The following is a 27,773-nucleotide window of genomic DNA, read 5'->3' as shown; positions in this document are numbered from 1 at the left end:
TTGAATGCTATAATAGCCATTCTCTGGAGAAGTCTCTAATGCTGGGAAAGGTGGGAGGAAAGAAAAGATGAGGACAACCAGCGGTAACAGTGGCAGTTAGAAGACCTAAATGGCCCGGTTGGGGACAGATCATCATAGAGAAAACTGTCTATATGGTTGCTAAGAGTCGACACCAACTTGATGGCACATTATCAATAGCCGTTGGCCAAGTGCAACTAAAAATGTACAATGCCACTAAATCCATAGGATTCATAAAAATATACAGAAAAATAAGTTTTTTGTGTGAGTTTTCAACTTCCACGATCTTGGACTAAATATAGAGTTCATGTATCAATTCAGAACCCAAAAGATGAGAATTTAGTGTTTTATTAAGTTTAAATCCAGTAAAATATCACAGAGCTCACTCAGCGTCCTGATTTAAAAAAAAAAAAAAAAGGAAAAACTCCAGAAACAGAATTTACCCACCATTCATTCAAAGCAGCTGAAAGAATTAGCTTTTTGTTTTCCCCATCTGCGTTGTTCTTACACCCGGACCTTCCTTTTATGAGAAGCACGTCATAAACTGCCATGTTTCCAAACGTTTGTAACAGTTTATTAGGGGGAGAAAAAATGTTTATAAACCAAGGAAGCTCTAAAGCACCCCAACCACATTCTTTGATGCCCTAAAAAAAAATAAATCATTTTTAAAAAACAAAATAGGAATAAAAAGTTATACATATTAGCCACAAGCCTCAAAGCACATGGGGTTTCCAATCAGATTCAGATCTAGCAGAGTTAACTTCACAGCATTCTCCCTGCAGTTGTTCATTTCTGCTGTTTACACCCACATTTAAGCAAAGGGTTCGCACATTTCCTCTCTCACGCTTGGGCGAGAAAGGACAGGCAACCCCCATCCAGGAGTTGCTGGACTCCAACTCCTATCAGCCAGATGTGGGTGATGGGTTCTGCAATCTAACTGCACCCGAAATATCCTAAGCACCTTCATCCCTGACTTAAAAGGGCAAAGGTTCTGCTGGAATTCTCCCGGGCATTCGTGCGCAAGTTGTCGTATGGGCACATGGGACTTTGCAAGCACGCAATGCCTTGCTTTCTCAATGCCCTCGGTACTCCTGGCAACATGAAGAAAACGGTTTGAAGAATCCTTGGCTGTTAAGTATCTTCCGATTAGAATCAAAGATGCTGGGCTCTTAGACCTTGTCCAGTGAGAGATATGACTCTAGAAACGAGGCGCTGATCACAACCCTGTGGAAGACCCAAGATCGCGCTGTGAACGTCCAGGCCCTGTTTAGCTGGGTGGAAGGTGGACCTCAAGCTGGAACAGGCTTCCTCAAGTTTTAAAAATTCTAGATAGTTTTGCTTTCAATTGTACACTTGGGTGGAGGGGGGACCAGACTCGGCTTCTTGTCCTTCCCCCTCCACCAAAACCAAGCTGCGCGCATGGCGCCACTGGATCGGATTAAAAAACATTCCATGGGCCCAAGTCCCACGGAACTGATATGACCGTCAACTAGATGGTCCCGGGGACAGGACACCAGCCCAGCATCGCCCCGTAACCACCAAACATCTTTGCATCTCGCCGTAAAACTCAAGTACTATTTAGAACAGCGACCTGAAAACGCAGGTGGTTCTAAAAAGGGAAGATTTCTTAAAAAAAAAAAAAGTTAAATAAACTTAAAAGTGCATTTCTCTCTTTCTCTCCTTTTTAAAGAAAAAAGGAAAGCAAAACATTCTGGGAACGTTCCCTTGCATTCCCTTGCACGAGCAAACGTTTCTCAGGGGGTACGGTTGGCCACGCAGTGCTAAGGGTTCAGGGGATGTCATCTAAAAGAAGCCTCTTTTTCCAAAATGATGGCTGAATCTGTTGCTTCCTACCAACCCTCTGCATCAACTGAGAAGACACTCTTAATGCTTTCTGCAACGATCCACTCCAAGGAAGTGGCTGCAACAGATAAATGGCTCTTCCAGAGGTTGCTCCTTAACCTACCCGCTGAGAAACATCTGCCAAGGTTGTCCAGAATCATCAGCACACCATTTCAAACCCACAATCTCAGCCAGGCAGGATTCAACCTGGCGTTGTGTGGCCCTGGGCCTCATCCCTTGCTTTTCAACAATAACATTTAAACCAGGAACCCATTCTTTAGCACCTATGTCATGAAAGTTTCCGCCCAGGGGAAGGGTGCTGATTCACACTTTTCTGAGCTGGAAGAAAAGATCAATATTCCAAAATCCATATGGCGGATTTAGCCCTTCTGTCTCCTTCCCCCATCTGGAAAGAGGGTCACTCAAGTCAATTTCTTTTACATAGAGCATCCATATACATATTATGTACACCAGATATAACCTGACACACACACACACACACATACACACTCACACCAAGAGATGGGAAAAGGCAAGTTCCTTCAAAAATTCTGGAGCTCCGGGATATTACGGTAGAGATCCAGCGTCTCTGGGTTAGAAAAGATGCCCCGCTGAGCCACTTCTTTTCCAGCTATGATCTGTTTGACGGCTACTTCAACCTTCTTCCCATTTATGGTGTACTGAGAAACGGAGGAAAAGTTGGAGAAAGCAAAGCAGACAATTAGAAGATTGTACAGCTGGATTCCATGTTCATCTCAAATGCAATCTGATTTTAATGCAGAACTCCCCTGTAGCTTGAACAAGTTAATGATCTGAACCAGTGTTTCTCAAGCGTGGCAACTTGAAGATGTTTGGACTTCAACTCCCAGAATTCCCCAGCCGGCTGGGGAATTCTGGGAGTTGAAGTCCAAACATCTTCAAGTTGCCATGCTTGGAAAACACTGATCTAAACGCTAAATATCCGATGCCTCGAGTCTTTGAGGTGGCTTAGCTGAGCTTCTGGAAATGACCTTGGGAATAAGGAAGAGGAGAAGACTGGGGTCTAACCACCCCTTTCCCCATCACTTTTCCAGCTGTGGAGGAAGGTCACTACGCAGCACTCAGAATTGTGGGGAAATTGTACGATTAAGAGTCAGCTACCTTTGTCACAGGAAGGAGCACTTCTAAAAGAAACACACCCTGACTTGAGAAGAGACCGGTGAGGACATAAGAACCCCTTCCAGTTGAGGCCAAATGCCCTTCGGTTCTTCTCCGGCCAGAATCGTTTCTCCGGCCATTTCACCTGTCCTCCTCAAACCACCCTGAGCAGACGGTTTTTCTCTCCCCCCTGGCCCCAGGACTATTTCCACCAATTTTCCTATGTGGAGAGTCTTCCAGAAAGGGAGAGGGTTTGAGACTTCCTTCTCCCACTTCTAAACACACACCAATATGGGGTACAAGAGACGTCACAAGGGTCGGGACAGCATAGAGCAACGATGCAATGGACGTCGTGACTCATGTGACATCCTTGGGGCTTCTAGGAGGCACCTACCACCACTGACCAACTTGAGAAGGAGCCCCCAAGTTTCAGTTAGAAGACTTGGCTTTTTCTTATCGTGTTCAAGGACGTTTGGCGCATTTTTCCTCTTTAGATTCTGTGAACAGAACCCACCAGAAAGGAGGCCATGTTCAGATAGACCCAAAAGCCAAAATTCATCACCCCAACATTCTTTTTATTGGGCACGGTGAAGAACGATTCAAGCGCCTCATGGATGAGGACTTATAAAATCAGTACCGTTGTTTTTATTAGGGATTTGCTACTCTTTCCTTACCAGAAGAAAAAGTGAGGCTTTATTGAACAAGATAGGCATGCGTGTATGTTGCTAAGCAACACGGATAAACTATTTATAGATCTCCAATCCAAATTTGCAAAAAAAGAAAAAAAAAAAACTGGCTAGTCATGTGTGAGCGCTAGAGATACCGGCTTCTTAATTATTATTCCAAGGTGGTTTTTTTTTTTTTTTTTTTGGAGAGCGGGGAGAAGAAAAAGTAAGAAATTAAGAACCTACCGGAATGCCTTCTGTTTCCAGAATAAGACCAGGCACGTGTCGAGCCGAAAGGGCCACCCGAATTGCGTCCCTGATTCGCTTCACCAAGTCTGGGCTGAATTCGTGGTTGGTGGTCATCTTCAAGAAAAGGACCACCCTCTCCTCACCGTGTGTGTTGTACTGTGGAATGCAGAGGCTGTCTGAAACCTCCTCGAAAGCTTCCACTGAAGGAGAAATGAGGTGGTAGGTGAAGCATCCTGAACCCAGAAACCCCAGCAGATCATTCTAACATCTTTTGATCCATCGTTGGAGAAGCCCATTCACTGCACACTGAAGTTGAGGAAGCCCATCTTGTAGTGTATCATGAACGGTCTTCTCCAATATGGTCTTCTCCAGAATTCGAAGAACCGCACACCACCATCACTGCCCATTGGAGCTGAGGAAGCCCATCTCATGGTGTATAATGAATTACCTTCTCCAATCTGCTGTTCCTCAAAATTCTAGGCACTGCACACACCCAGCACCCCAACACTTGGCCATCCTGGATAAGAATCTTGAAACAGTGGTTTGGAGAGCTAGCTTAATGCCAAACCAAATCCTCTCCCAGCCACAAAGCTAAATAAGGCACCTGACAGGGTTCTTAAGAGGATTTTTAAAAAGTAGAATGGGGAGGAAAAAAGGAGGATTATTTTCCTTGGAGGAATGATGAAATATTTCGAGAAGGTATGCAGGACTGAGCAAAAAAAAAAAAAAAAAACCCAATAAAGATCAAATCTCTTCTGATCCGAATGATGCCCTTCACGGAAGCTTGCTTCTCAAGGAAATCAAAACCAATGTGGTATATCTCAACCTCCTTCTCTCCCCCAGCCCTCTTGCAGGGGGGCAGGGATGGGGAAAGAGAAGACAAGAGGTTGCTTCCGAAAAATAAAAAGGGGAGAGAAAAAGATCCAGAAGAGTGAAAAAGAAGGCCTTTAAAGTTGCTCCCACAGAGGAAAGAACTCAGCCACAACCCATCCTAGCCCTTTGCAGAGCACGCTGACCACCTCTCTGTGCACCCCCAAGAGTTATGGCAGCAAGCCTCAGCAGCGAAAGGATGATGTGCCCAGGGCAGGGGTCCTGTGGGGCTGGCTGTTCCTTGGGGGCACCTCAGCACCACTTAGGGGACGCTGACACCAGTTGATCAGCGGGCCCGGTGGAAACGCAGGACGGACCAGCGCAAATGCGCCATTCGGACAAGGAGGGCTGGAGATGGCCGGCACGGTTGCAGCCGGGCCAGTGTCTGTAAGGGCCGTTAAGTTCATGCCCACAGCCCGACTGGGATGAGGCCCAGCGAAAAAGTTCATTTCAGCCCGAACCTTAAATGCAAGCCTTTGGAACGGTGCCATCCTCACAGCCCTCCCAGCCTGGTCCTAAAACTCTCATCTGCACACAGGGAAGGCGCCCTTATTTTATCTGACCCGTGATTAAGATTTGTATCCTGCCCTGGCTTTCCCTGGGGCAAATAACTGGAAGAGAACCTTGGCAAAGGAATAGATGAACCGTTCGGAGGGGAAAAGCGACCAATTCAGACCCAGGAAAGTGGAAAAGGTGAGAAAGGAATTCAAAAGAACCCCCTCTTGATTCCGTGGGTTATAACAGGGGGCAGCGGGAAACAAGGACAGGCTTCCACGATTCTGTTATCGTCTCCTGCCGCTGTAAAGCCACGTTCCCATCACCCCGTTTCCTGACCTCGAAGGGCTGACGGAGGCTGAAATCAAACGTCACTCACTCACCGATGTTATAGATCTCCGAACTGCCAAACCTCACCCCGCTTGGATTCAGCGTGCCGTCGCTGGAAAAGGGACGAGCGGAAAAGAACCGTTAAGGGATCCCCAAGGTTTCACGAAGCGGCCAGGCGGATGCAATTCATCTGGCTGTGCGCGAAGCCTGCTGGGTTAAAGAGGCCCCCAAAAGCCCCCGATCCTTAAGCCAGCGCTTGATCGCCTTACAAGAAATGGTTGTTTTATTCAGAGGCACCGCCATTAGTCCCAGGGTTTATCCAGCTTTTAATAAGAAGCTCCTAGTTTTGCAGAGCGCACTGGAACTTTCTCTGGATATTACAGGCGGGTGAACTGGAAACGGTGGAGAGGGAGGGGGAATAAGAATCCTATCGAAGTTTCATCGGGAAAATGGAAAGCAAATCCAAGAAACAGAAGGACCTGCCTTTTACTAGCCGCCCCCCCCCGGCTTGCAAATTAATTTTTTTCCCCCAGCCCTACCCAACATTTTTATTTACTTATTTTATTTTAATCGTTGTACGCCGCCCAGAATTGCTTTGTGCGATGGGCAGCTACAGAAATGCGATGTATAAATAAATAAACAAATAATAATAATTTTTTTTAAATGGACTTGGAATCTTCTGCAGGCAAAGAAGGAATTCTGCCTCTGCTCTACAACTGATCTCCGGTACTCCAGCCTTCCCTCAACCCGTCCTCCGCCAACGGAGACACAGGAAGACATTTTCCAAACGGGTTGAGTCAGTTAGTTAGTGAGTTAGCTCTGGTGAAAAGCTCACCTGCGGCCCAGCATGACGATACCTCCCGTCTGCGGGTTAATTTTGCAGTAGTCTCCGTGGGCCCAAACACCTGTCCGGAAAAACCCACAAGGAGGTCAGCCACGTCTCCAAACGGAGATCCCACTTACCTGAGATCCACCAACTGGTTGGATCGTTCCTACAAACAAGGTGGTTTAGGAAATGGACCGACAAGCTGAACACTTGTCAGTCCGTTCAGGAAAAAGTAAAACAAGTTGGCATGTGGTTAAACCAGGCTTTGAATCATCTGCCTTTCTCATCATCAACCACTGCAATTCAACATCATGGAGGAGAACATCTCCCAAATGTTGGGAGAAATAAGGGAAGCCAGCAGCCAGAAAGTTCCTAGCTTAAAAGTTGGAATGGTAGGTGTCTAATCCTTAATAAACACGCTCCAGTTTATGCGGGGGGGGGGAACGTTTGGCCCCTTGACCCCAACCCTCAGAAATCTGAGCTTTTCTGCAGGACGTAGCAATGTTGGTTGAATGGAGGTATCTTTGGGGGGACTGGCTCTGCCCGTGACAAAATTGCAGCTGAAACTCCAGGGTTGACATCGGAAGATAATTAAGTCCCAGGATTGGCCATGTCTAGCATTATACCCAAAACAAAAAAGCTCCTTGCCCCAAAATAAATCTTGAGGTGGCTCCCTTGCAGATCTCAGCTTATTATTATTTTTTTAATTTGCCAGTGTTGGACATGTTTATTGTTCTATATTTTCTTGCAGTTCGCCGCCCAGAGTCACTTCTTGTGAGATGGGTGGCCATATACATTGGATAAAGAAAAGAAAGAAAGAAATCTGGGGCCATTGCTTCTTGGGCACACTTTTAAAGATCGTAATCCACTTGATCCATCCCTGGGAAAACTTTACATATATACTTTGCTGGTCTTTGGGCAGAAAGAGTTTGTCACTTCCTCCTAGCAGGAGCACATATACAATCTTGACGATGCTGCGAGAGAGTTGTGAAAAACTCATTTTTTAACCACCGCCCACGTCAGGGTCTTGCCACCTTTCGAAGAAGGATATGCTCTGGTTTCGTGCATTGGGACAGACTAAAAGGGACGGCCGTGCGGATGAGATCGCGAGGAAAAGCCTCCCCCCCCCAGATGTTTGCAAACTCGAGCACAATGCCAGCCTTGGGGGCTCCCTCCTTCTCTTTTCTGCTTTGGAAAATGAAACCGGTTGGGAGGCCAGCTCACTTCAGAAGCCAGCAAGGTGCAGTTCAAGAAGGAAAGGTCAAACGTCCTCCTCTTTCGCCGGCAGAGTGAAACAAACTCAGAAAGTCAAACAGAGAAAAGGATCTGGATGTCGGTCCTATCAAATTGGCAATTCTCCAGGCAAATATTGATCCGCACAGCAATTCTCAGTGAGTGTGTCCAAATATTAGTTTATCCATAAAGCACTAGCGAGGCCAGAAAGCAAACAGACATAAACACACACACACACACACACCCCTCAGCCCGAAAGGCATGCATCTCTCGCTACAAACCTGGAAATCTGGAAAAATACGCCTTCCGGTATTTGCTTCCATTCTCATCGTTCCAAAAATGGGTCGGCTGACAGGGTAGAGGCTTGGTGCAAACCAGCTCCCCGCTTTCTCCCCAAACAGGCTTGCCTGGTTGAAGAATCAAATAAAAGGTTATTTCCCCAGCCTAACGATCCATAACTGTTTACGTTGCGTTTAGCGCAAGGACTGCTGAGGAATACTTCCGTTTCTCTCCCAACAACAGCAGAGGTTCACAAAATTAAAGCCGGAAAACTACTTTCTTCCCATGGATTCCTGCTCCTCACCCATCAGATCTACTTATTTAGGCGATCTAGTGGTTCTCTTCAAGAGGCACGCCATTTTTTAAAAAGCAACGTAAAGAGAGACAATGCAAGAGTTCCCACTTTCTTTCCCTGTTCCAAGGGGGAATCTCCCAAGAATCAAGGAAGCAGATATGGTCCCCGATTCTGCAGCTGAAATATTGCCCTGATGGACTCCAATACCCAACAGCTACAAGTCAGGGCCAATGGCTCGCGTAGTGAAACATCGAAGGCAGCAGGGCGGTTTAGTTTACTGTGTTTTACTGAGAAAATTTAACCACCTAAAAGGAATCATGTGGGAATTGCAAAGGGTAGAGCTGGAATTTGGGAGAGGAAGGACCGTGAGAAGATGGCCATCAAACCGGTTCAGCTCCTATGGCCATCAAACCTTCTCCATCTTGACGGGAGAGGACAGAGTGATTCCTAATTTGAGTAATGATCCTCAGATGTTCCTAACCATGTGTTCTACTTCCACTGCTCTGATTTGCAACAAACCATCGTGGCAAAGTCCAGGAGGGTAAGGTGGATCGAACACACCTACCTTGCTCATTCCATGCCTCCACTGCCATTCCAAGATTCCGTGCCTGGATCTCGCCTTTGTAAACCGGAATGGTCACGTTATGACCCATGAAACAGGAAACTATATCGGTGCCTCCTACAATGAGAGAGAGAAAGAGTGTCTCCTCAGGACAGCTCACCAAAGGGTCACGATTCCTAAGCTCCATGTGCAAATCATGAGGGAACGTCTAGAAAAGTCTGTGTCGATGATCCTGGGCTGTCCATAAGTCATAGCTAGCTCTCATACCTTGCCTGTAGTGGCATGTCCAGTACCCAGGTCAAGAACATCTCTTGGGGAGCTAATGCTGATTAAAAACCTCAATACTTCATTAGGCCTAAGGTGGTTTCAGTGTCCAGCAAGAGCCTGGTAACAGCCAGTGTGGGTGCAGTGGAGACATCCAGATTCTCGCTGATCTTCAATCATGGAGGTTCACTTAGTGACTTTGGGCCACCTCCTCTCTCTCTCAGCCAAACAGCCAGCATGGTTTAATGGGGAAGGTGCTCGATCCTGGGCAGGGTGAGACCCTGGATCCCCCCCTAGCTCCTGGACCCCCTAGGATCCTGACCTTGGGCCAGTCACAGTCACTCAGCATTGGAAAGGACTCCAGTAACCTGAATTTCCATAACACGCTGCCCATGAGTTGAACCATGGATTAATGAATTACCCAAGCCACCTACGTTTGCACAAAGAGCGAAGCATCCACTAACCATTGCCGGATTTATGTTGTATTGGCACTGGAGAAACCAAAAGCATCTTTGAGCCGGTCACTCACTCCCAGCCCAACCTACCTCGTACGTTTGTGAGGAAAAATGAGTGGCCGGGTATAAATCTAGTCAACCAACCAACCAAAAAAACGACTGAGATAATTTAGGTTAAAAAAAGCAGGCAAGATGGTGTGGGGATCAGCGATGTGCCTCGTCCTTCTCACTGGCCCCTGCACAATCTAAGCCAAGTCTCAAAATGCAACTTTTTGGTACCTGAAATGGAGCCCAGGAGAACGTTGCTCTTGATGTGCTGGTAGACGTACTCGTAACTTTGCGGCTTGAGGGGTGACCCAGTTGACAGGATGGCTTGGAGAGTCTGAAGGTTGTGGGTTTCACCTTGAGAAGAAAACACCCGAGACGTAAATCCATCTCCACCCTCCCTCTGTTTCAGCAGTGTTGTGACGTTCGGGCAGCTGCACTCTCTCTCCCCCATTTCCAGTTGTTGATCTGCCCTAATCGGAGCCGGGACTTCCAAGCGTTGAAGTCAAACGCTTTTGATGGACTCCAGACTGAACGAAGAGAAGGAGAATCAGCAGCCGTTGGGAAATTCTAAACTCGGGGCCGCAGACTAAGGGGGCGCAGAACGTTCCATGCTCCAAACGTCTCCAAAGCCGCTCGGGTTGTTCCCACTTGACTCAAAACGCCTCCAACCGCTGCACGAGCGTTTCAACCAAGGGCTTACAAGATGGTTGCAACAGCCCTGCGACCGTTTCCACCGAGGTCAAGAAAACCCACTTCAAGCTTCAAGCAACCGTTTCAATGCCGGAGCTCATGTTTAAGTGAGTTCCTCAGAATCCTGCCACTTACCAATTGATTTTCCTTTCATTCTGCTAAGGAGGTCCTGAGAGGCATCGCTGCCCGGCTTGCGATAAGGTGGCCGCTCTTTAGAAACATTATGGGATGGAACGAGCGGTGGGCAGGAGGGGGCTAGGCTCCAAAATCAAAAGGGAACAAGAGAAGGGCAACTGGGTTCAATCACCCAACTTTCAGCCACAACACGGCGGGTTCCTGTACGGCTTGGGGCCATGCGTGAGCTAAGCCGAACCACGGTTGAACAAACCAGAGTTTAGGGTGATGCAAAAACCCAGCCGGTTGCTTTGATACTTACACGGTTTCAGGTTTTTCTCTTCCAGCACTGCCAACCACTTGGCGCCGGTCCCGAGGATGGTAATTCTGTGGCCAGAGAAGAAAAAGTCTTGTTTATACATCAGTAACCTCAGCCATGAACTTTTCAAGTGATCTCAGGGAATTAATTTCTACTGAAAGTGAAGGATGTGCAAAGGGGAACGTGACCTCCATGTAGAAAAACTGGAGGGCCCCATTTGCAGCACATTAGGGAAGATTGTTCACCCCCATCAAAAAGCAACAAATTAGGGAAGACTAATCAAAAAGCAATTCTAAGTCTACTTCTCTAAAACTGCAAATTCAGCTAAGCAAGAGATCCCACCCAAAAAAATTATCTAGGGCAGTATTTCCCAACCTTGGGAACTTCAAGAGGTGTGGCTGGGGAATTCTGGGAGTTGAAGTCCACACCTCTTGAAGTTCCCAAGGCTGAGAAACACTGATCTGGGGGGTTTCCTTTTCTTCTTCTGAAAGCTCGTCAACCTTGTTTATCAACACCTTGAGAGGCCAAAGCCTTTGAAAACACACCAGGGTCCATCTGGAGATACTACAGATGGCTTGCCAGTCAGGGCTGATGGTTTACGTACCCCAAGCGATCCACCAAGTCCCACAAGACGTTGGGAGAGGGAACGAGGGGCGAGCCGTCGTACAGGACCACCGACGCCCCCACCGCGAGAGCAGACACCAGCCAGTTCCACATCATCCAGCCGGTCTAGGGTAAAAAGACAGAAATTAACCTCCCCCATCTTCTGTAGATCAGGCAGCGGCCGCTTTCATCGGCTTCTAGACCTGCAAAGACCCATTTGCCCTTCTCCAAGGCGCCCCAAGCAAAGGGACACACTGCCAGCCAACGGGTCATGTGCCAAGCCTGGTGCAAATTCCCAAGTCGCATGCAAAGCAGGGCCCCCTCCCACCCCCAACTCCCCCCAGGCAGAAGAACCGGCTGTCTGAGCGTTCCAGATACCATCTGGAAAAGAGGGTTGGAGCAGAGTCCAAACAACGCCCTTCTGGAAACACACCAACCAGCCCAAATAATTTCTAGGAGGCGACAGCACGTCCCTGAAGACAAACACGCCCTTCTGCACCCCTGCAAAGCGCCCGTTGAATTTACGATTAAAAGAATGGATTTTAATAAACTCAGAGGAGTCCTAGTGAGTTGAACACCAGACGTCCCAATATATGGGGGGGGGGGGGAACGACGAGAGAGAGAGAAAGCATATAATTCACGTACTTATCCAAGCTACAAGTAGCACGTTCTATTTTAAGAGGTGTTTAAAATACTTCCCCCATCGCTTGCTAAAATACACCTTTTAAAATAAGCAAGGAAAGTCCATTTTTGCCGGAGTTTACTCTCATGCAAACTTAATCATAGCTCTTATCAAGCTGGGAGCTAAACACCTTGGAGGATTAATAGACGACTATTTCATTAAAACAGAGCAATAGCCGTATTTTTTATTTAGTTACACACACACACACACACTTTTGGTGTTGTTTTATCTAGAGACAGAGATAACATCAGCATTTTTATTCCAGGGAGGTAGTCGGCAAATTTAAGCCCACTCCACTCTGTTAATGGAAGCTCCAAAAAGCTTGTGCATCAGCTGAGAATTTTAGGTGCCAAAATACACCCTAAAAAATTGGGATCAGCTGATCTGCAAGTATATATGGTAATACTTTTAAAAAGTACCCGTATATACTTGCTTTTAAGCCCGTCCACGGATAAGCAGACCCTCAAATTTTTAACCAGAAGCCCGTGAAAAATGCACCACCCGCAGATAAGCCAATTGCGAAAATTTAAACATACGAAAATTTCAAGGGTCGGCTTATCCGCGGATGGGCTTATCCACGAGTAGGTAGAGAAATGGTTTTTAATCTATGTTAATCTAGCGCTGATCTAATCTAGTCCCCTTGGAGAGCAACGCAGGTTTCTCTTTAAGCCAGAGACGTGCACAGCTGGGGCATCCAGGCAACTCCAAAGGGTGCCCTGTTTGAAGCCTTTCCCCGACTTAATATTTGTTCCTTGTATTTAAAAAAGAAAAAAAAAAGTCCCTTGCCGTGGTGTAGTAGATGATGGTGTCATTACTGCTCATGTTCCCGTGAAGGATGTGCTCCTTCAGGTGCTGAATCAAAGTGCCCTGGAGAGGCAAAAGAAGTTAAAAAATTAGAGAGGAGAATGTCTCTTGCAGAAAAGTTTCAATGGTATTAAAAAGCTAAACTCAGCCCTGCCCACCCGAAACAGAGACCAGGGTCCAAGCAACCTGGGCACAAACTAGTTCCCAACGATTCTGGAGCGTTCGCTTTCTCGCAGCCCACCCGAGGAGCGTTCGGTCCAATCCGGCAAACAGCCATGAGATGGTTCGCGTACGAACGCGGGTGAAGAAACAGACGAATCAAGTCGATCCGCTCGAGCATGCGGTCCAGGGCAAACCACTGATTGGCTTCAGAGCATCCATTCACAGCCCTGATGCGGACCCCTGGCTCGACAAAAGCACGTGCAAAAGTCCCCCGGGTGCTCTGCGTCTACTCGAAGCCGCTTTCGTCAATTTCCCAACGGCCTGGCCGATTTAATTCGACAAGCGCTCCCCCCGAACGGAAGTTCTGCAGAGTGGTTCTTTCAATGAAACAGCAAGGAGAGGAGCTTCCTGGAAGCTGCAGGTAGAAAGCTAGCACGCCAAGCGGTCTCATTCTAGACCATCCCCTTAGGGCCCATCTCTCTACTTGCAAGGGACCTTCAATGTAAAACGCATCGAGGGCTGCAATTCCACAACTGCTAAATAACATGTTCTTGTTCCCTCCGGCTCCTGCTGCCTTATTCTGGGGGAAAGGGGGTTGGATCCATTGCAACATGTAAACAAAATCCAAAAATTAAATTTAGATTTAACTTGCATGCTGGATTAGCCAAAGTTTCTCTCTCTTACACACACACACACACGACTTCTTGTTATGGCTCTCAAATGGTTTAAGCATAAACTCCAGAAGAACGAAGACTCACCCCCGCTGAGTGGACCATACATTTAGGGGCTCCTGTTGTGCCTGACGAGTACATGATAAAGAGGGGGTGACTGAAGGGGAGCTGTTCGAACTCCAGCTGGGGGGCTTGGTCTCCCTTCCCCACTGCGAGGAAATCTTCCAGAAAGACACTGAGCAAAAAAAGGAAGAAAAAGAGTAAAATCAGAACTCCTGTAAGCACACTGCTAACTTTTCTTTATGCAACTGTCAGCCCTCCAAGGGGGACCAAATTTAGAAACCAAAGACACCCAAGCCAATATCTTTATTATAAGGTTACAGGAACAGAACTTTGCAAGTCCGAATATGCCTCCCCCGTCCCTCCCTATATCTTCATGAGAACTAGGGAGGGTCTTGCCTGAGACGCTTTCTCGGGTTACATTTCTGCGCCAGACTCAGATTTCTCTTATCTGACCCTTGTCTTCGTTGCGGCTCTTCCTCCTGTCCCTCAAGGTTATTCCTTCTTCCCATTCCATCAACACAGACCAGACCTTATGGATGAATTCACTTCCTTTAAATCCCTCTTCCCTTTATTTTGGAAAGAGCCCTTTCATGGCATTTGGGAACCGAGTTGAAAATAAAGGAAACGCTTTCATCCCCCTCCAGTTATCCTCATTTGGACCCATGAGGTGAAGACCCAGCTCTTTGGAGAGGTCTGCAATGGTGGGAAAGGTGGAAAGAAAGAGAAGAAAAGGCTGACCAGCAGCAAGGGGGATGGACTCAGTTACAGTGGCAATGGGGGCACCATTGGAAGAGCTGAAGTACCAGGCTGGGGACAGATCCCCTGGAGCAAATCCATCTATGTGGTCGCTAAGAGTCGACACCAACTTGAGGGCACATCGTCAATCAATCAATCAATCATCTCCCTCAAAGGAACGGCATTGTCTTGACAGCAAGGCAGAAGAGCTTTGCCAATGCTTTGGGGACTTGTTTCAATTTCCCAGTCCAGCCCACCACCCTGAGACTTTCTAGTGGTCTCCCATCCAAAGCCTGAAGCCACGTAGCTCTTTGGAGATCAGTCAGGAGCACGTAGGTGCCGCCCCCAGGCTTGAAAATCCTGCCAAGCAGAAGGAACGTGCAAGAAGGCAAATGATCGTGAAGGGAGGAAACACTTAGAGATTACAAGCTTTGGCGTAACGTAGGTACGATTGTGAGACCTGTGTAATAAAAACGCCCACAGGGAAGCTGGCTCACTACAGAAAATGTCTGGGCATGTTAAGTTTCAAAACGGGGGCGGGGGATAAGCAGGAGGAGCGTGACAGAAGATCCGGATTGTCACGATGCAGCCAGGGCTGGGGGATGAAGACAGCATCCAAGATGAGTCACAAAGCCACGGCGGATTTGCAGATGCAACGTCGCCACTCCTCTGTGCTCAAGGGAGCCATTAGAGGCACAACAGGCATGCTTGACCCATTAAAAGTGTTTGCCAAGAACGTGAGCCGGCCGACGAGTCCGTGTTAAGCTGGCAGAGCAAACGCGCCAAAAACAGCCTCCTCCTTGCTTTAAATAGCGCGTTTACGTTATTCGTGGTTCGTTTCCTCTGTTCACATCCTCCCCCCAAAAAAATCTAAGCAAAGAAAGATGTCAGAGCCCTTTTGAAAACCCCGCACCTATCCTCTCTTTCAAAGGCAGAGAAACCCACCAGCTGGATCCCCCCAAAGCAGCTGGGGGAAGGATTAAGGGGGTTAGAGGCTCCGTTTAAAACAGGTTTGGGCCCCCAGGGAAGGGTCCAACCGTCCTCTGAAAGCTGCAAAGGGGTGGCCCTTTTTGATGCCCAAGCAACGAGGAACTGCTCGACGTGAACGTCAAGTCCCCACCGAGGAGAGCTCTGGGTGGCCTGTGAGGACCGGACCAAAGCCGCATTCCCTTTAGGTAAAAATTAAACGCCAACTCAGTCCTGTTCCCCCAAGTGAACTGTGAGGCAGGCGGTTCCTCTCAAAGCTGTATACCTGTTTGGAATTTTGGAAATATCTATGGATTCTCTTGAGGATACGTAGGGGATGACGACTACCTTTTTGAGATCCGGAAGTCCTAAAAAAAAGGGGGAAAATGCAAAGAGCGACGTGAAGGAAGACACCTGACTCTGACGTTTCAAGTCAGCTTTTTGTGCTGAAGGTCAGCCTAGCCAACCATGATTGAGTTCAGTCTAAGCCAGTATTTCTCAACCTTGGCAACTTTAAGATATGTGGACTGCAACTCCCAGAATTCCCCAGCCAGCCATGCTGGCTGGGGAATTCTGAGAGTCGAAGTCCACTGGTTTTAAAGTTGCCAAGATTGAGAAACACTGGTCGAAACAAAATACAGTCTATTGGAAGATTAACAAACTCAATCACCAAAAGACAAGATTATCCGCCTCCATTCAGGCCCACACAGGCTCTGCACGGCTCCAACCCACATTCATGATAAATAAGGGTTAACACCTTCTGTCAGTACATCACAAAGACTCTTTGGGGTTATAAAATTTGCAGCCGTGGGAATCTTGTTCTTCAGAAGTTTGTACATGCTTGAAACGGTCTCGCAAGCAGAGATAAATAAATGGCATTACTCTTTGTGACACTTGGAAGAAACATCTACATTTGGGTTGTAAGATAGGTGGATGTACATTTTTTAAGGAGGGAACAATATTCTGGGGAACTAATTTAATTGTTTTATATACAGCACCTGATTCGCCATAATATAGTTCGAGTACCAAATTATAAACTCACGCACACAGAATATAAAACTCAGTTTCGAATATATACAGGAGCCAAATTTCAACTAAGGCTTGGGAAAAGAACCTTTTCCCTAACCCCATACCTCTATCCTTTTCTGTATATAATTTTTACTGAAAAACATGTTTTTACAGAGTTAAAAGCTACAGAAAAATAAACGAGAGAGAAAGAAATATAAAAAGAAAAAAAGGATAGAAAGATAGAAGAAAAAGGAACCACAGCGTAGCTCAAGAAAAGAGAAAAGATTTAAAGAAGCGACTTCTGATCTTCTTTGCTGCTGTTACAAACGTAGTTAATACTCCCTAACTAGATCCCTAATCCACACAGGGTACTCCGTAGGTAACACTGAGACAGACTTATCTAATTTACACATCCCCGCCAAATATTCAAACCATTTACATCCCATTCAAACGTAAGGGAGAGAAATCATTTTCCACCACGCAAAGCAGCCGATTTACCCTTGACAACGCTCTGCAGCTTTTCCAGGTGAGGGTGCCTTTTCCCGTTGTAAATGACAGCTTCGACAGAGAAGATCAGCTTGGGTTGAATTTGGGAGAATCTATCCAGGACACCCTGCATGCATATGTTTAGAAGGGAGCAGGCGTTAACAGAGAATTCAACAGGTGTGGACTAAAGGGTTTGCTCTCCCCCAGGCTGTCTAGCTCAGGTGGACCACGGTAGCTGCGACAGGCTCCTTCAGTGCACATCAGACCTGGGACTTGGATGTCCAAGACAGCTTTTCTCATGAACCAATGCAATCCCTCCTCATGTCCAGATGCGAAGGAGTTTTCGTTTACTCAGACAAGCCAGGACCTGTAGTAGGAACCGAGGACCCACGTGTCTCGGACACAACTTCCTAGCAGGGCCATCAGAGGGCTCAAGGAGAAGATACTGAAGGACCCATGGGTCTTCCCACCAAACATCTCCAGCTGAGCAGAAGCCAACCCATGTTAAACCACACCTACTTGCATGCTGCAACTTGTTTCAAATTTCACCACATTGATTCATTTTAAAATTAATTAATTAAACTCAGCCCATTCAGCTGAGATCCCAAGTGCAGGTCTAACGCCCTAAATTAAAACGGAGGCAGGAAGAGGACCCTCCCCGCAACTCCGGATTTATAGGAGCCATGAATACAAGGACCAGATCCAAATTTCTCCTACGAGCTGAGTCTTCAGCTGAAAATGGTGGAGCTCGACTACCCTCTTCTGGTGATGCAATAAAAAGCATCTATTGCTTTCCTCAAAGGAGCTCCCCCCTTCATGAGAGAGCGCAAATGTAGAGGGAGGATTTGGGAGTGAGGTGCCGGATTGGGGTCACTCACGTTGATGCCAAAATCTGGCGATGTTGCACTCCATATGGCTCCTATGCTGGCAGCTGCGAGCATCGCTTCCACCGCGTGAGCACTGTTGGGCAAGTAACCTAGAAAGATTTGGAACAGGGAGGGAGGGAGGGAGGGAGGGAGGGAGGGAAGGAAGGAAGGAAGGAAGGAAGGAAGGAAGGAAGGAAGGAAGGAAGGAAGGAAGGAAGGAAGGAAGGAAGGAAGGAAGGAAGGAAGGAAGGAGATGAGGAACAGGAAGGAGGAGGAGGAGGAGGAAGAGGAAGAGAGGGAAGAGAAGGAGAAAGTTACCAAGTTATCAAGAAAGCAAAAGTTGCATCAGTTCAGACCACCAAAAGGCATCAAAAGCATCCACCATGTTCTTCTTCCTACAGGGCCTAAATTGCAGCGTTGCTTCTCCCTGCTAATTCCCACAACAGGTTGGAGGTGAATTGCACAAAGCGAGATGTTGCCCAACCGACTCCCCCAAACTGAGTCTAGAAAGCAGGAGGGAAAACACCACGTCCTCCCCTTCTGCTTTGAAGTTGGCCAACCCATCTGGTGGCAAGGAGGAAGGTGCTTTCCCCAGGACTACCCTCAAGATACTGGGAGATCGCAGGTCTCCCTCGAGGGAGAACCAGCAACACTCAAAGGACAGGAACGGTTGCGCACACACAGCCCCAAACAGGTCCTTCAGGCTTCGTTGCACATTTTGACACCAGACGGGAATCCGGAGAATGAACCTCACCTCCTGGCCGTGCCAAGAGGTCGTCCTCAGATCCGGCCTGCCTGGCTTTAGCAACGAGGCCATGATCGATTGTCTAAGTCGCAACGACTAGCTTGGCAATTCTGTTCAACCAAGACCAGAGAAACCATGTTATGGCTTAACGCACGGGGTCCGGTCGCTGCGTTCTACCCATGAGCAAACCCCACAGCCACAGAAGACTCCAATACAAAACCGCGGCAAGGGTTGAAGCTGAAATCGAGCAGGAATTCTGGGCCTAGACACAATCATGACAGAAACCTTGAAAAAGCTTGGACGAGAATAGCCGAAGAAGAAAACGGCCTAGACTTTGGCATACGCAGACATCTCAAGCATGAAGATTCCCTGGAATAACTTTGTTCCCAAATTAGAAGTGAGTTTCTGAAGAGTAGAGAGTTGTAGCTATGCCTAGCCTGAAGTCTATCAGCCTCCAAGCGTGTTCGAGATGCAAAGGGCTGGCATTTAACGCTCTGGAGGGGGGAATGATCTACCTTCCCTACAAAGAGGCTGATCAAACTCTTAATCATGGGTTGTGACTCTGAATTTAGTGAGTAACACTAACAACTCCATTACTAACATACTTCAGAACCATCTCAGAACACCCTTGAAGCTGTTCCAGCCACACCTCCAACACACACATACCCCCATTGCTATGAGGAACAGGTGTAAATATGGATCATGGGCAGACCCAAGTTGCAACATCTTTTTGGCGCGCAGCCCCTTGGGGAGTTGAGCTCCAGGGCATCCCCACCCCACCCCCATTGCTCAAGACCTTCTCAAAAGAGAAAATGCAAGATGACCAAGAGGTCAGTGATGTAAGAGGTGTCAATTGCCGTGTTACCCCACAGGGAACAGTGGAGCAAGAGACCAAATGGCGAGATCTTCTGCTGGCAGATCAACACGACGATATGAGCTGCCAATGTTGACTTTGGGTGTAGAAGAGGTCAAGTGGAGGCATATGGTTTGAGCAAGAGACGGTGGTCCTCCTTGACTCCAGAGGGGCTGGACAGCGCCGTAACAGCCAATCTCTTCCTGCTCTTCTTCTCCTCCTCCCATGGTGGACACCAGTGGCCTCCAGCTCTACCTCCAGCCCTACCTCCAGCCCAAACATCCATTCCTGAGCCCCTTCCAGAAGTTACAAATATATAGTAACCTAGCTGTAGGCCCTCATCTCCACCCAGAAGATTCAGCAAAGTCTGACTCCCACATTTCAAGATGTTTTTTTGGTAAATGGGACCTACTTTTAATCTGTTATTTATTGGAATAGTTTTGGTTTAAATGATCCACAGGGTCTTCTTGCCCCACGCAGCAACGCTTGGCTGAAAAGTCACACAATCTATATTTAACGTGCCCGTTCCATGTGGCCTTTTCTGCAGAACTTCATTTCACCCTCGCTGGATTCTCTGCTTCCATTTATTTATATATATATATATATATATATATATATATATATATATATAGGAGCCACTGTATTTTTCTCAGATTCTTCTTTCTTCTCCTTGCACAGACTGTCCTCTAAGGCTCAACTGACCAGCCTTCCCAGAACAGACCATTGGGGTGTACGAAAAAGGAAAGAAAACCTAAAAGTTCTGGGACTTCTTTAAACACCTGCTTGGAGATTCTCAGACTCCGCAGGAGTTTTTGGAAGAGTCTCTCGGCCGACAAACCTGAAGTCAGCTCCAGGTTGAGCAATATGCAAAGGGGAATTTTTGGTGCAATCAGATCAGTGGGGTGAAGCAAGACTCCAGTCAGAGCAATTAACACACTGCTCTTGCCCCAAATTTGGGAAAGCGCCAAGCTTTATCGCAAGGTAAATAAAGCAGATAAAAACCTCCCTTATCTAAATGTTTGCAGTGAAATAATGGGAGGATATATTGGCTTGACTTATGAGTCTTCTTCGGGCAGGACGTTGCCGGTTTAAGGCCGTGTTTTCCAAACTTGGCAACTTGAAGATGGGTGGACTTCAACGCCCAGTATTCCCCTGCCAGCACCAGGGAGTTCAAGTCCACCCATCTTCAAGTTGCCAAGTTTGGAAAACGCTGGTTTAAGGCAAGAATGGATGGATGGAAACAAGGACAGGATTCCTGGCAGATTTCGGAATGACCTGGTGTTAAACTGACATTGATTCCAGGCCCCCATTATGTCCCACCAGCAGGAACAAAATGGCTTGTTTCGCTCCCTGAGTTATAAAAGGAAGCAGGGGAGAATATGAGTTCTTTACGTCCAGTGCGGGGGCAAAAAGGGAATGATTAAAACTCAGAACCTCTCCAGCGCCAGATGTTTTCTTCCCTACGCAACCGCAAGCCAGAATTCTCCTACTTGGAAGCGAAGGTGGCTAACCCCATCTAGACATTGTTTGCTCATCATTATCTAGCATTTAGGAACTCTGGCTCAAAGAAGCTAAGAATAAGCCACAATTTCCCTGATTGAAAGGAACAAACCAGAGTTCTTGGTTCACACCCAGACTTAGCTAGGGAGAGTTTGCTTTTCCCACAGGAGGGAAAAATTCTGGCTTAGGGTTAGTTCTGCTAAAAAAGGGGGAAAAAGGAGAAGGCTCTGCCTATCTTAAATCTGCACATCCTGGTTCAAGGAAGCAGAGCTGGAAGAAGAGAGCCGACTCACCCACAACCCGGTCGCCTGTTTGCACCCCCATCTTCCTCATGGCCGCAGCGTAGAAAGCCACCCGGTGCCTCAGCTCTTCAAATGTCACTTTCTCAATCTCTTCCTTGCCTTCCCCTGGAGAAAAATGATCGAGAGGTGACACGTTCCGGTCGCAGGTTTGCAGCAAGAGGTACAAATAAAAAAGAAATTAACAGGAGCACAGAGTGCAGGAAAGCAGCTTCCATGAATCTTGGGGGTATCTAGTAGGGTCTCGTGGGTTCGGAGGATCAGGCCCAAGCCTGGAAGATCTCATGCACTGTTAAGCCACCATTTCTTGGAACCACAAATGGTTGAACCAGCCCGGTCAGCCTTGCAAAATAATTGCAGCCTTGTGCAACCAACTTCTGGTTGATTTTCCCCCCTTACTGTCAGCCAGGAACACAGAGCAGCCACAATCAGATATAACAAGCCAGGATTCACCCACCATTTTCAAATCCCTGAGCCAGCTTCAGTTTGTTCTTCAGGGTGAATTCAGACATTCATTCACACCAAAGGAAGAAGGGGCGCGCACACAGTCCCAGCCATTGGGAGAGGTCTTTTGGAGACAGAAAGTATTCCTGCCCCCCCGCCACAAAAGAGCTGTCAGACTGGGCGAAGGAATGCTTGACCAGGATGAAAAGGAGGCGTGGATGGGAGACCACAAGGAAATCCCACCCTAGAGACCAGTGTGGGACTCCTTAGAAGATAACCCTGGGAAACGAGTTCCACACTCTTGCTAAAGTAATATTAAGGAGAAGGAGGAAGGTCTTTATTAAGATATCTCATTATTTTAGCAATAATCCAGTTGCAACTAAGATTCACACTGGCTACTTACGTGCTGCGTACAGGGCAATTTTATCGTTCTCCTCGTGCTTCAGAAGGTTTTCGGCGTAGTTTAAACGGCTGCCTTTAAACCACTCAGGAACATCCACTATGCTCTTGGAAGGATTGATCACCTGGTGAGGAAACACCAAACGTCCTTAACAGCGAACGTAGGGCAGTTCCTAAGGCTTAAGACCCTGAGGGTCTTTCTCTGCCCCACCTCACCATCTGGGGTACCCCGTTAAGTCCAGCTAGACGGATGCATTTTTTTTTCCTGGAAAACTAAGCAGGATCAGCCTGGGTTACCACTCGGATGGGACACCACCAGGAAACCCAACTGGACGGGGACATTAAAAAAAACGCTTAGGAAGAAGGCAGTGGCCGATCGCCGCTGCCTTGCTGCTAAGAAAACGACAAAGAAGTGTCGAAGTTAGCCTTGCCCTCAACCCTGGGGAGCCTTCCAACTTCCCCTGTTCTGGAAAAGGCTCATTAAGGTCGAACCTGCTCCTATTTGGATGGGAGACTACTAGGAAACCCCCAGGCTAGGCTGGAAAGTCAACACGCCCTTCCGTGCCGTTGCCAAGAGCACAACCTGCGTCCACCACGTTCAGTGGAGCTTGACCCCAAGTCAACTTCACGGTGACGTCGTTGGCGATCCACAGAACTTCTCCCTTCCCTCCCTCCTAGGATGAGGCTGAAAAGGGGGCAAGTGGAGATCTTGACCTGCTCTTCGACGATCAGAATGACCCCTTCAACCTCTGCTCACCAAGCCTGCAGGAGAAGACCTGTCATGATGTGGATCCACCACCCGCTCCACATAGCCCAGGCTCAGATCCAAAACAGCTTACCTCATCGTAAAGGCGAGAACAGACCATCCCGCTGAACTTCCAAAATTCTGCCCAGAAATCCGGGTAATGTTGTACCGACCACTGGTACAACTCGCCGTAGTTTGCTGGAGGCAGAAGATAACACCCCGTTACGCCCTCCGCAATCACCCTGTCCCCGTCCAGGTTTAACTCTCTGCTGTGGTCCTCACGGACTTCTTTTCTGTAATCTTATTTTGCCCTTCGGGGCTTTTTCGCACCCCATTTCACCGCAAGCCACTGTGACAAGCCCACAGAGCTCACTTGCTCCCCGCAACGGGAAAGCCAAGGCGAAAATGAGAAACGTCAAGAAGTTGCAAGGGAAGCCCGATTTTAGGAATCAGAGGGGTGTTTGGGCCCGGTTTCCCAGGCCCCCCGCCAAAAAATAGGGACAAAAATATCTTTGCGGCCTTCACGCTACACCGGGGAGACGTCTATGGCCGAAACAGCCTCCTTGCAAGATGAAAGCTAGCCCAATTCCTATGTGCAATTCTTCTCCTTTCGGGGGATTTTTCCATATCAGAGAAGATTCAGAAAACGTGGCCCGTTGTCCAAACTGGCACAGCCCTTTCAACCAGTTCAGGACTCTACCGCCTCCCTTCTTCTTCTCGAGCAAAGCCAACCCAGCTGTCCAAATCACACCTTTTTGCAGGCTTTACAAGTTTCAGGCTCGGCCGGTTACCAAAGCCACCTGTTCCTCTTCTTGTGAAAAATAAAGTTATTGGTTGCGCGGTTGTTTGCCCAGCACAAACACCTCCCTTCTCTCAAGAGGACCTTAATTCACAGCCGACGAAAGGCAAACGATTTCCTGGTTTCGGCTAACGCTTCAAAGGAGGGAGCCAAACACTGCAGTGCTATTTTTCTTGGGGGCAACATTTAGGAATCGATCAATCGATCGCTCCATTTTGGGCCCCGGTGGAGCCTCCAGGCAAACAAACCGGATCTCTGAAATTAGCAGGGCAAACAACTATTCCTTCTAGTCATCTCTCTCCTTTTATTTCCTTAGGGAAATAAACAAGGAAGAGGCACGTAATTGAGAAGAAAAACAGGGGGGGGGGGGAAGGATTATTTACAAAAGTGAAGTTGCCAGAGGGCACCCCAGTTCTACTCCTCATCTCTCACCCTTAAATTTGGCTTGTGGTTACTTCAGGACTGATCACACCCACATTTGTTTTTCCAGGCCTCTGAACATCAGAGTTAGCTGGCCCGTTTGCACCAGCGTCATAGCTGACCTGTTTGGGGAATGAAAGCCGGCGGAGAAGCTGCTTTTAAACTGGACCCAGGGGTACTTCCTAATCAGGTTTTATTTTCCAGCATCCCCACCCCGTTTGCAAACCCCTCCCCCTGATCACACTTGCCAGCCCAGGCAGGAGCACAGCAAATGTGAAAAGCCCCCAGGAGGGCTCCCCCTTCAATCCGACATTTTTGCACGTTGTTAAAGCTAACCTGAGCTCTTCGAATTTCAGAAAGAAGCAAATCGATGCTTAATTTTCCTTCCCCGTCCCAATACACCTGCGTCTGTTTTTCACAGAATAAAGTGGAAACCGTCGCTCTTCTCTGGATCCCAAATTAAATACACGCACCAGAGCAAGATGCTATTTCTCATCGATCCAACTGGTTGTTGAGCACATCCATTGACGCTCGAGGGCGCAAATGGGGGAACCTGTGGTCCCCCCCATGACTAGAACGCTGAACTTCAAGTCCCAGCATCTCTCACCATGGGAGTTGTAGTTCAGCATCACCTGGAGGGAGGCGCAGGTGTCCCCTTCTTGCTCGATGGAAAATCGGCGGCCTAAAATTCTCCCCCCTTGTAAGGGGGGGGAAAAAACTTTCTATAAAATGCTCATTTTACAACGTATGTGCTCGGCTGCTAATAAAAGGCACCGGGCCTCGACACAACCTGCCCTGTTTTGGGAATCAGAGCATCCAACAGCATTCACACACAGCCTTCGAATCTCAGCCTTTCCTCTGGATTTTCAACCTGCAGCGACGGGAAGCGCGAGGCCAAGGGAAGAGAAACGGGGCAGCCAAAACAAGCCATGTTGCACTGCAGTGGAAAGACACTTCCAAGCCTAGTGCAAAATGCAGGTGGCGATCCGTAGGAGCCTTGAAGGCTGGGGACCCAATTCCTTGCAAAAACAGCTTTTCTCCAGAAGAGGAAACAAGCCCCACAGGGGTTCAGACCGAGACACGTCCGGGGGTGCTACGGGTGCCAAGGCAAAAGAGGGTTTTTCCGCCGCGCCACCCCGCGGTGGAGCCAAGGATCCTTCTCTGGGGGCGAGGGCACCCGAAGACCATCGCTCCGGGACCCAGGCCGGCTTGCAAATGATTTCAGGGTGGGTCTGGGTGCTCCCCTGCCGTTTCCCCGTCGCTGCAGCAAGACTCTGCTCTTGCATCAGCCGGGCTGCCTCACAAGCAAGCCGTCATCGTGGGAAGCTGCGGGCCTCACGAAGGATAAATACGGGGATGGAATGCAGAAGGGCCGGGCGCCTGCAACACGCCGGACCGGGTCCCTTAAAAGCCATCATTCAACGGGCTAGATTAGGCAAGCTTCAGTGGGAGGAGGAGGGGGTGGCTAGGCTAGTTATTGGACCAGCTGAAACCTTCTGGGTTGTTGGGGGTGCAGTGCCCTATGCCAACCGCCCAAGGGGTTCCTTTGGGAACCAGGCGACGTGCATTGTGCAAGCCGACTTGGCACGTCACGCAGGGCAATTAGATGCTGGTGGGAAAAGATGCTTTGGGCATCTGCTGCTGAAAGGTAGACTGCCTCTCCATCCAGAGGCTCCACTTAGCAACCGAGATTCACTGTAACCCCCCCCCAACCCTCCTCCAATAGGCATTTAAAAAGAAGAAGAAGAACCAGGCCCACCTCTTAGGGCAGTTCAGCTCTGCCTTCCCTTGACCGCCAGGGCGCCGACTTTCCCAGCGCAGGCAGCCCCCAGACCCAATGAGCCCCCGCCCCGCCATCAGCCCAGAGGGAAAGCAGGATGGGGGCGGCAGGCCACAGTCTGCGGAGGGCGCCGGGTTGCCGACCCCGGCAGCGCGCCTTGCAGGCTGCCCTTCTGGGGCAGCCCCGCGCCCCTGCCCAGCCTACCTGGCAGGGCCGTTGTGGCGGGGATCCAAAGAGGGGAGGCGGCTCTGCATCCTGGGGGGAAACTGGGGTGCAACCGCGCCGCGCGGGAGGGACCCCCGGACCGAGCTTGGCTCCCCCCCGTTCCCCGCAGGGACTCACCCAGGCGGATGCCGTACGCCGCGGTGACCGCCGCCCTGAACCGGTCCATGCTGCTGTTGCGCTTGGAGTCCGGCTCCCACATCCGTTGCGACTCCATGATCTCCGGCTCCCCAGACATCGTCGAGGTCGGGCTCTCTCCGGCCGCCGCAACCGCCCGCGCCGCCGCCGCCGCCGCCTCCCTCCGCTTCGCAGCGCGACCACCCCGCCAATCCGAGGAGGACTGCGGAGCTCCGCCTCCTGCCGGCTGCTTTTCTAGGACGCCTCACCGCCCCGCGCCGCCCGTGAGCTTCCGCCAAAGGCAGAGCGAAAAAGAGTGCGCGGAGCCGAGGTCCCTGTCGCCAGCGGGAGGGGCGGTGAACGGGGGCGTGCAAAAAAAAAAAAAAAAAAAGCTGGCGAAGGGTCAGGTAGATTGACAGGTAGGGATCCACGCGTATTAATTTTATGAATATGTAGATCTCCCTTCCAACGCTTCTCTAACTCAAGGCAATGTTTTCTCACAACAACCCTTCAAGGTAGGCTGGGTCAAAAAATAATCACCCAGGAAGCTTCCCCAACACCAAATTACTTTGCCCATTGAGCTCCAACCTGTTTCCAGGTGTTCACAGACACACTCCTGCAATAGTCTCAGCAACAAGTGGAAAGGGCAGGGCTGCGCCTTTTTCTGGGAGGGTGCATCACTTTGCAATCCAGCCTCTCCTGCCCTGAGGTTTCCTAGTGGTCTCCCATCCCAACTTTGCAGATTGTCCCAACCCAAATATTCATGACAAAACACAGTCGTGGGATATACGTCTCAGACAAGAAGTTCTTTTGCAGGGCAACTAAACTGCAAATATAAATTATGATTTGCATTTTAATTTTGCCTTTTACTCTATTTTGCAACGCATAGCCATTGATTGTTTTGTATTTTCCGTTTTATATTCTGATATGGCCTAATGGCGAATCCATAAAGTAATATTCCCACTTTGCACCGGCTTATTAACAGGATCCTGATTTCAAAGTCAGGCAGCAAACACAGCATACGTTATGAGGAGCGAGGATTTAACGCTGAGAATTGGCACCCAACTTAGTGATTTTCCTCTTTTTTCCCTTCCCTGAACATGCAAATCCGTTGGCTGGGGTTTTTTTCGTTATTTCTCTTATCCCCTTTTTCTCAAAGGCTTCGGAGCTGGAAAACTCCCTTCCAAGGACTGCATCAAAAGCCGGAGCCACCCATTCTAAATTAACATTTCTGCCCAGCCTCCAAACTCTGGGGAAATCACAGTGGAAGAACCTTGCTGATGTATTCGCTTTGGAGAAAAAAAAATCAGTGTTTTTTTTTTCCTTTGTCTAATCGGGAGGTGGAAGGCGAGTGTGAAAATGGGCTTGACGGGGTTTGTGCAAATTTCTGAGCTGGCCCAGCTCAAACAAACAGCTGGTTCATTCGGAGGAAGAGCGGATGAATCTATGGCTTCGGCGCGCCACAACCCGATGGAGCACCATTGGCTGAGCTCTGTCTGGCCCCACATCAGCCCAGCATCTGCAGCTTGGGACATCCAGCAAGCTGGAGCCCGCCCCAGCCAATGCGCGTGAGAGGTTGCAGGCGCTCGCCCTGGGAAGACCAATGGGTGCCCGAGCTGCGGAGGGGCGTGCCCAATCAGAGGCCCAGCCTTGGAGATGTGGGCACAGGAGCCAACACACTGATTTATTTCGCCTGGCGCACTGAGCCATCGG

The 27,773-nt window shown here is 48.7% G+C and overlaps 1 protein-coding gene across 1 annotated transcript; it reads right to left on the bottom strand.

The window, feature by feature from the left end:
- Positions 1-357: 357 nt before the first annotated feature.
- On the bottom strand, positions 358-26,308 carry AACS (acetoacetyl-CoA synthetase). Its single transcript, XM_088135289.1, has 18 exons — positions 26,064-26,308; positions 22,817-22,920; positions 21,982-22,102; positions 21,129-21,242; positions 17,750-17,847; positions 16,884-16,998; positions 15,664-15,745; positions 13,701-13,848; positions 12,763-12,843; positions 11,296-11,420; positions 10,695-10,759; positions 9,800-9,922; positions 8,805-8,918; positions 7,947-8,072; positions 6,442-6,511; positions 5,660-5,718; positions 3,909-4,111; positions 358-2,540 (listed from the first exon to the last, which is right to left on the bottom strand). The coding sequence occupies exons 1-18, from the start codon at positions 26,179-26,181 to the stop codon at positions 2,403-2,405; spliced, it is 2,004 nt and encodes a 667-aa protein (XP_087991415.1). The 5' UTR covers positions 26,182-26,308; the 3' UTR covers positions 358-2,402.
- Positions 26,309-27,773: the final 1,465 nt, after the last annotated feature.

Source organism: Python bivittatus, unplaced genomic scaffold (assembly GCF_059951505.1).
Source record: "Python bivittatus isolate LINGU-HERP-01145 unplaced genomic scaffold, Pbiv_v1 ctg000100_np1212, whole genome shotgun sequence".
Lineage (NCBI taxonomy): Eukaryota > Metazoa > Chordata > Lepidosauria > Squamata > Pythonidae > Python > Python bivittatus.
Note: the sequence above shows the minus strand (reverse complement) of the source record. Positions and strands in the feature narration are given on the sequence as shown.

Bases quoted from the DNA above. Each gene is read 5' to 3' on its own strand.
- AACS (XM_088135289.1), bottom strand. From the start codon at position 26,181: ATGTCTGGGGAGCCGGAGATCATGGAGTCGCAACGGATGTGGGAGCCG. The intron at 15,746-16,883 runs GTAAATCGGCTG...CCTTTTTTTTAG, and splicing joins GCTGCAGAGCGTTGTCAAGG to GACTTCCGGATCTCAAAAAG. The intron at 9,923-10,694 runs GTAAGTATCAAA...TTTCTTCTCAAG, and splicing joins AGAGAAAAACCTGAAACCGT to GTGAAACCCACAACCTTCAG.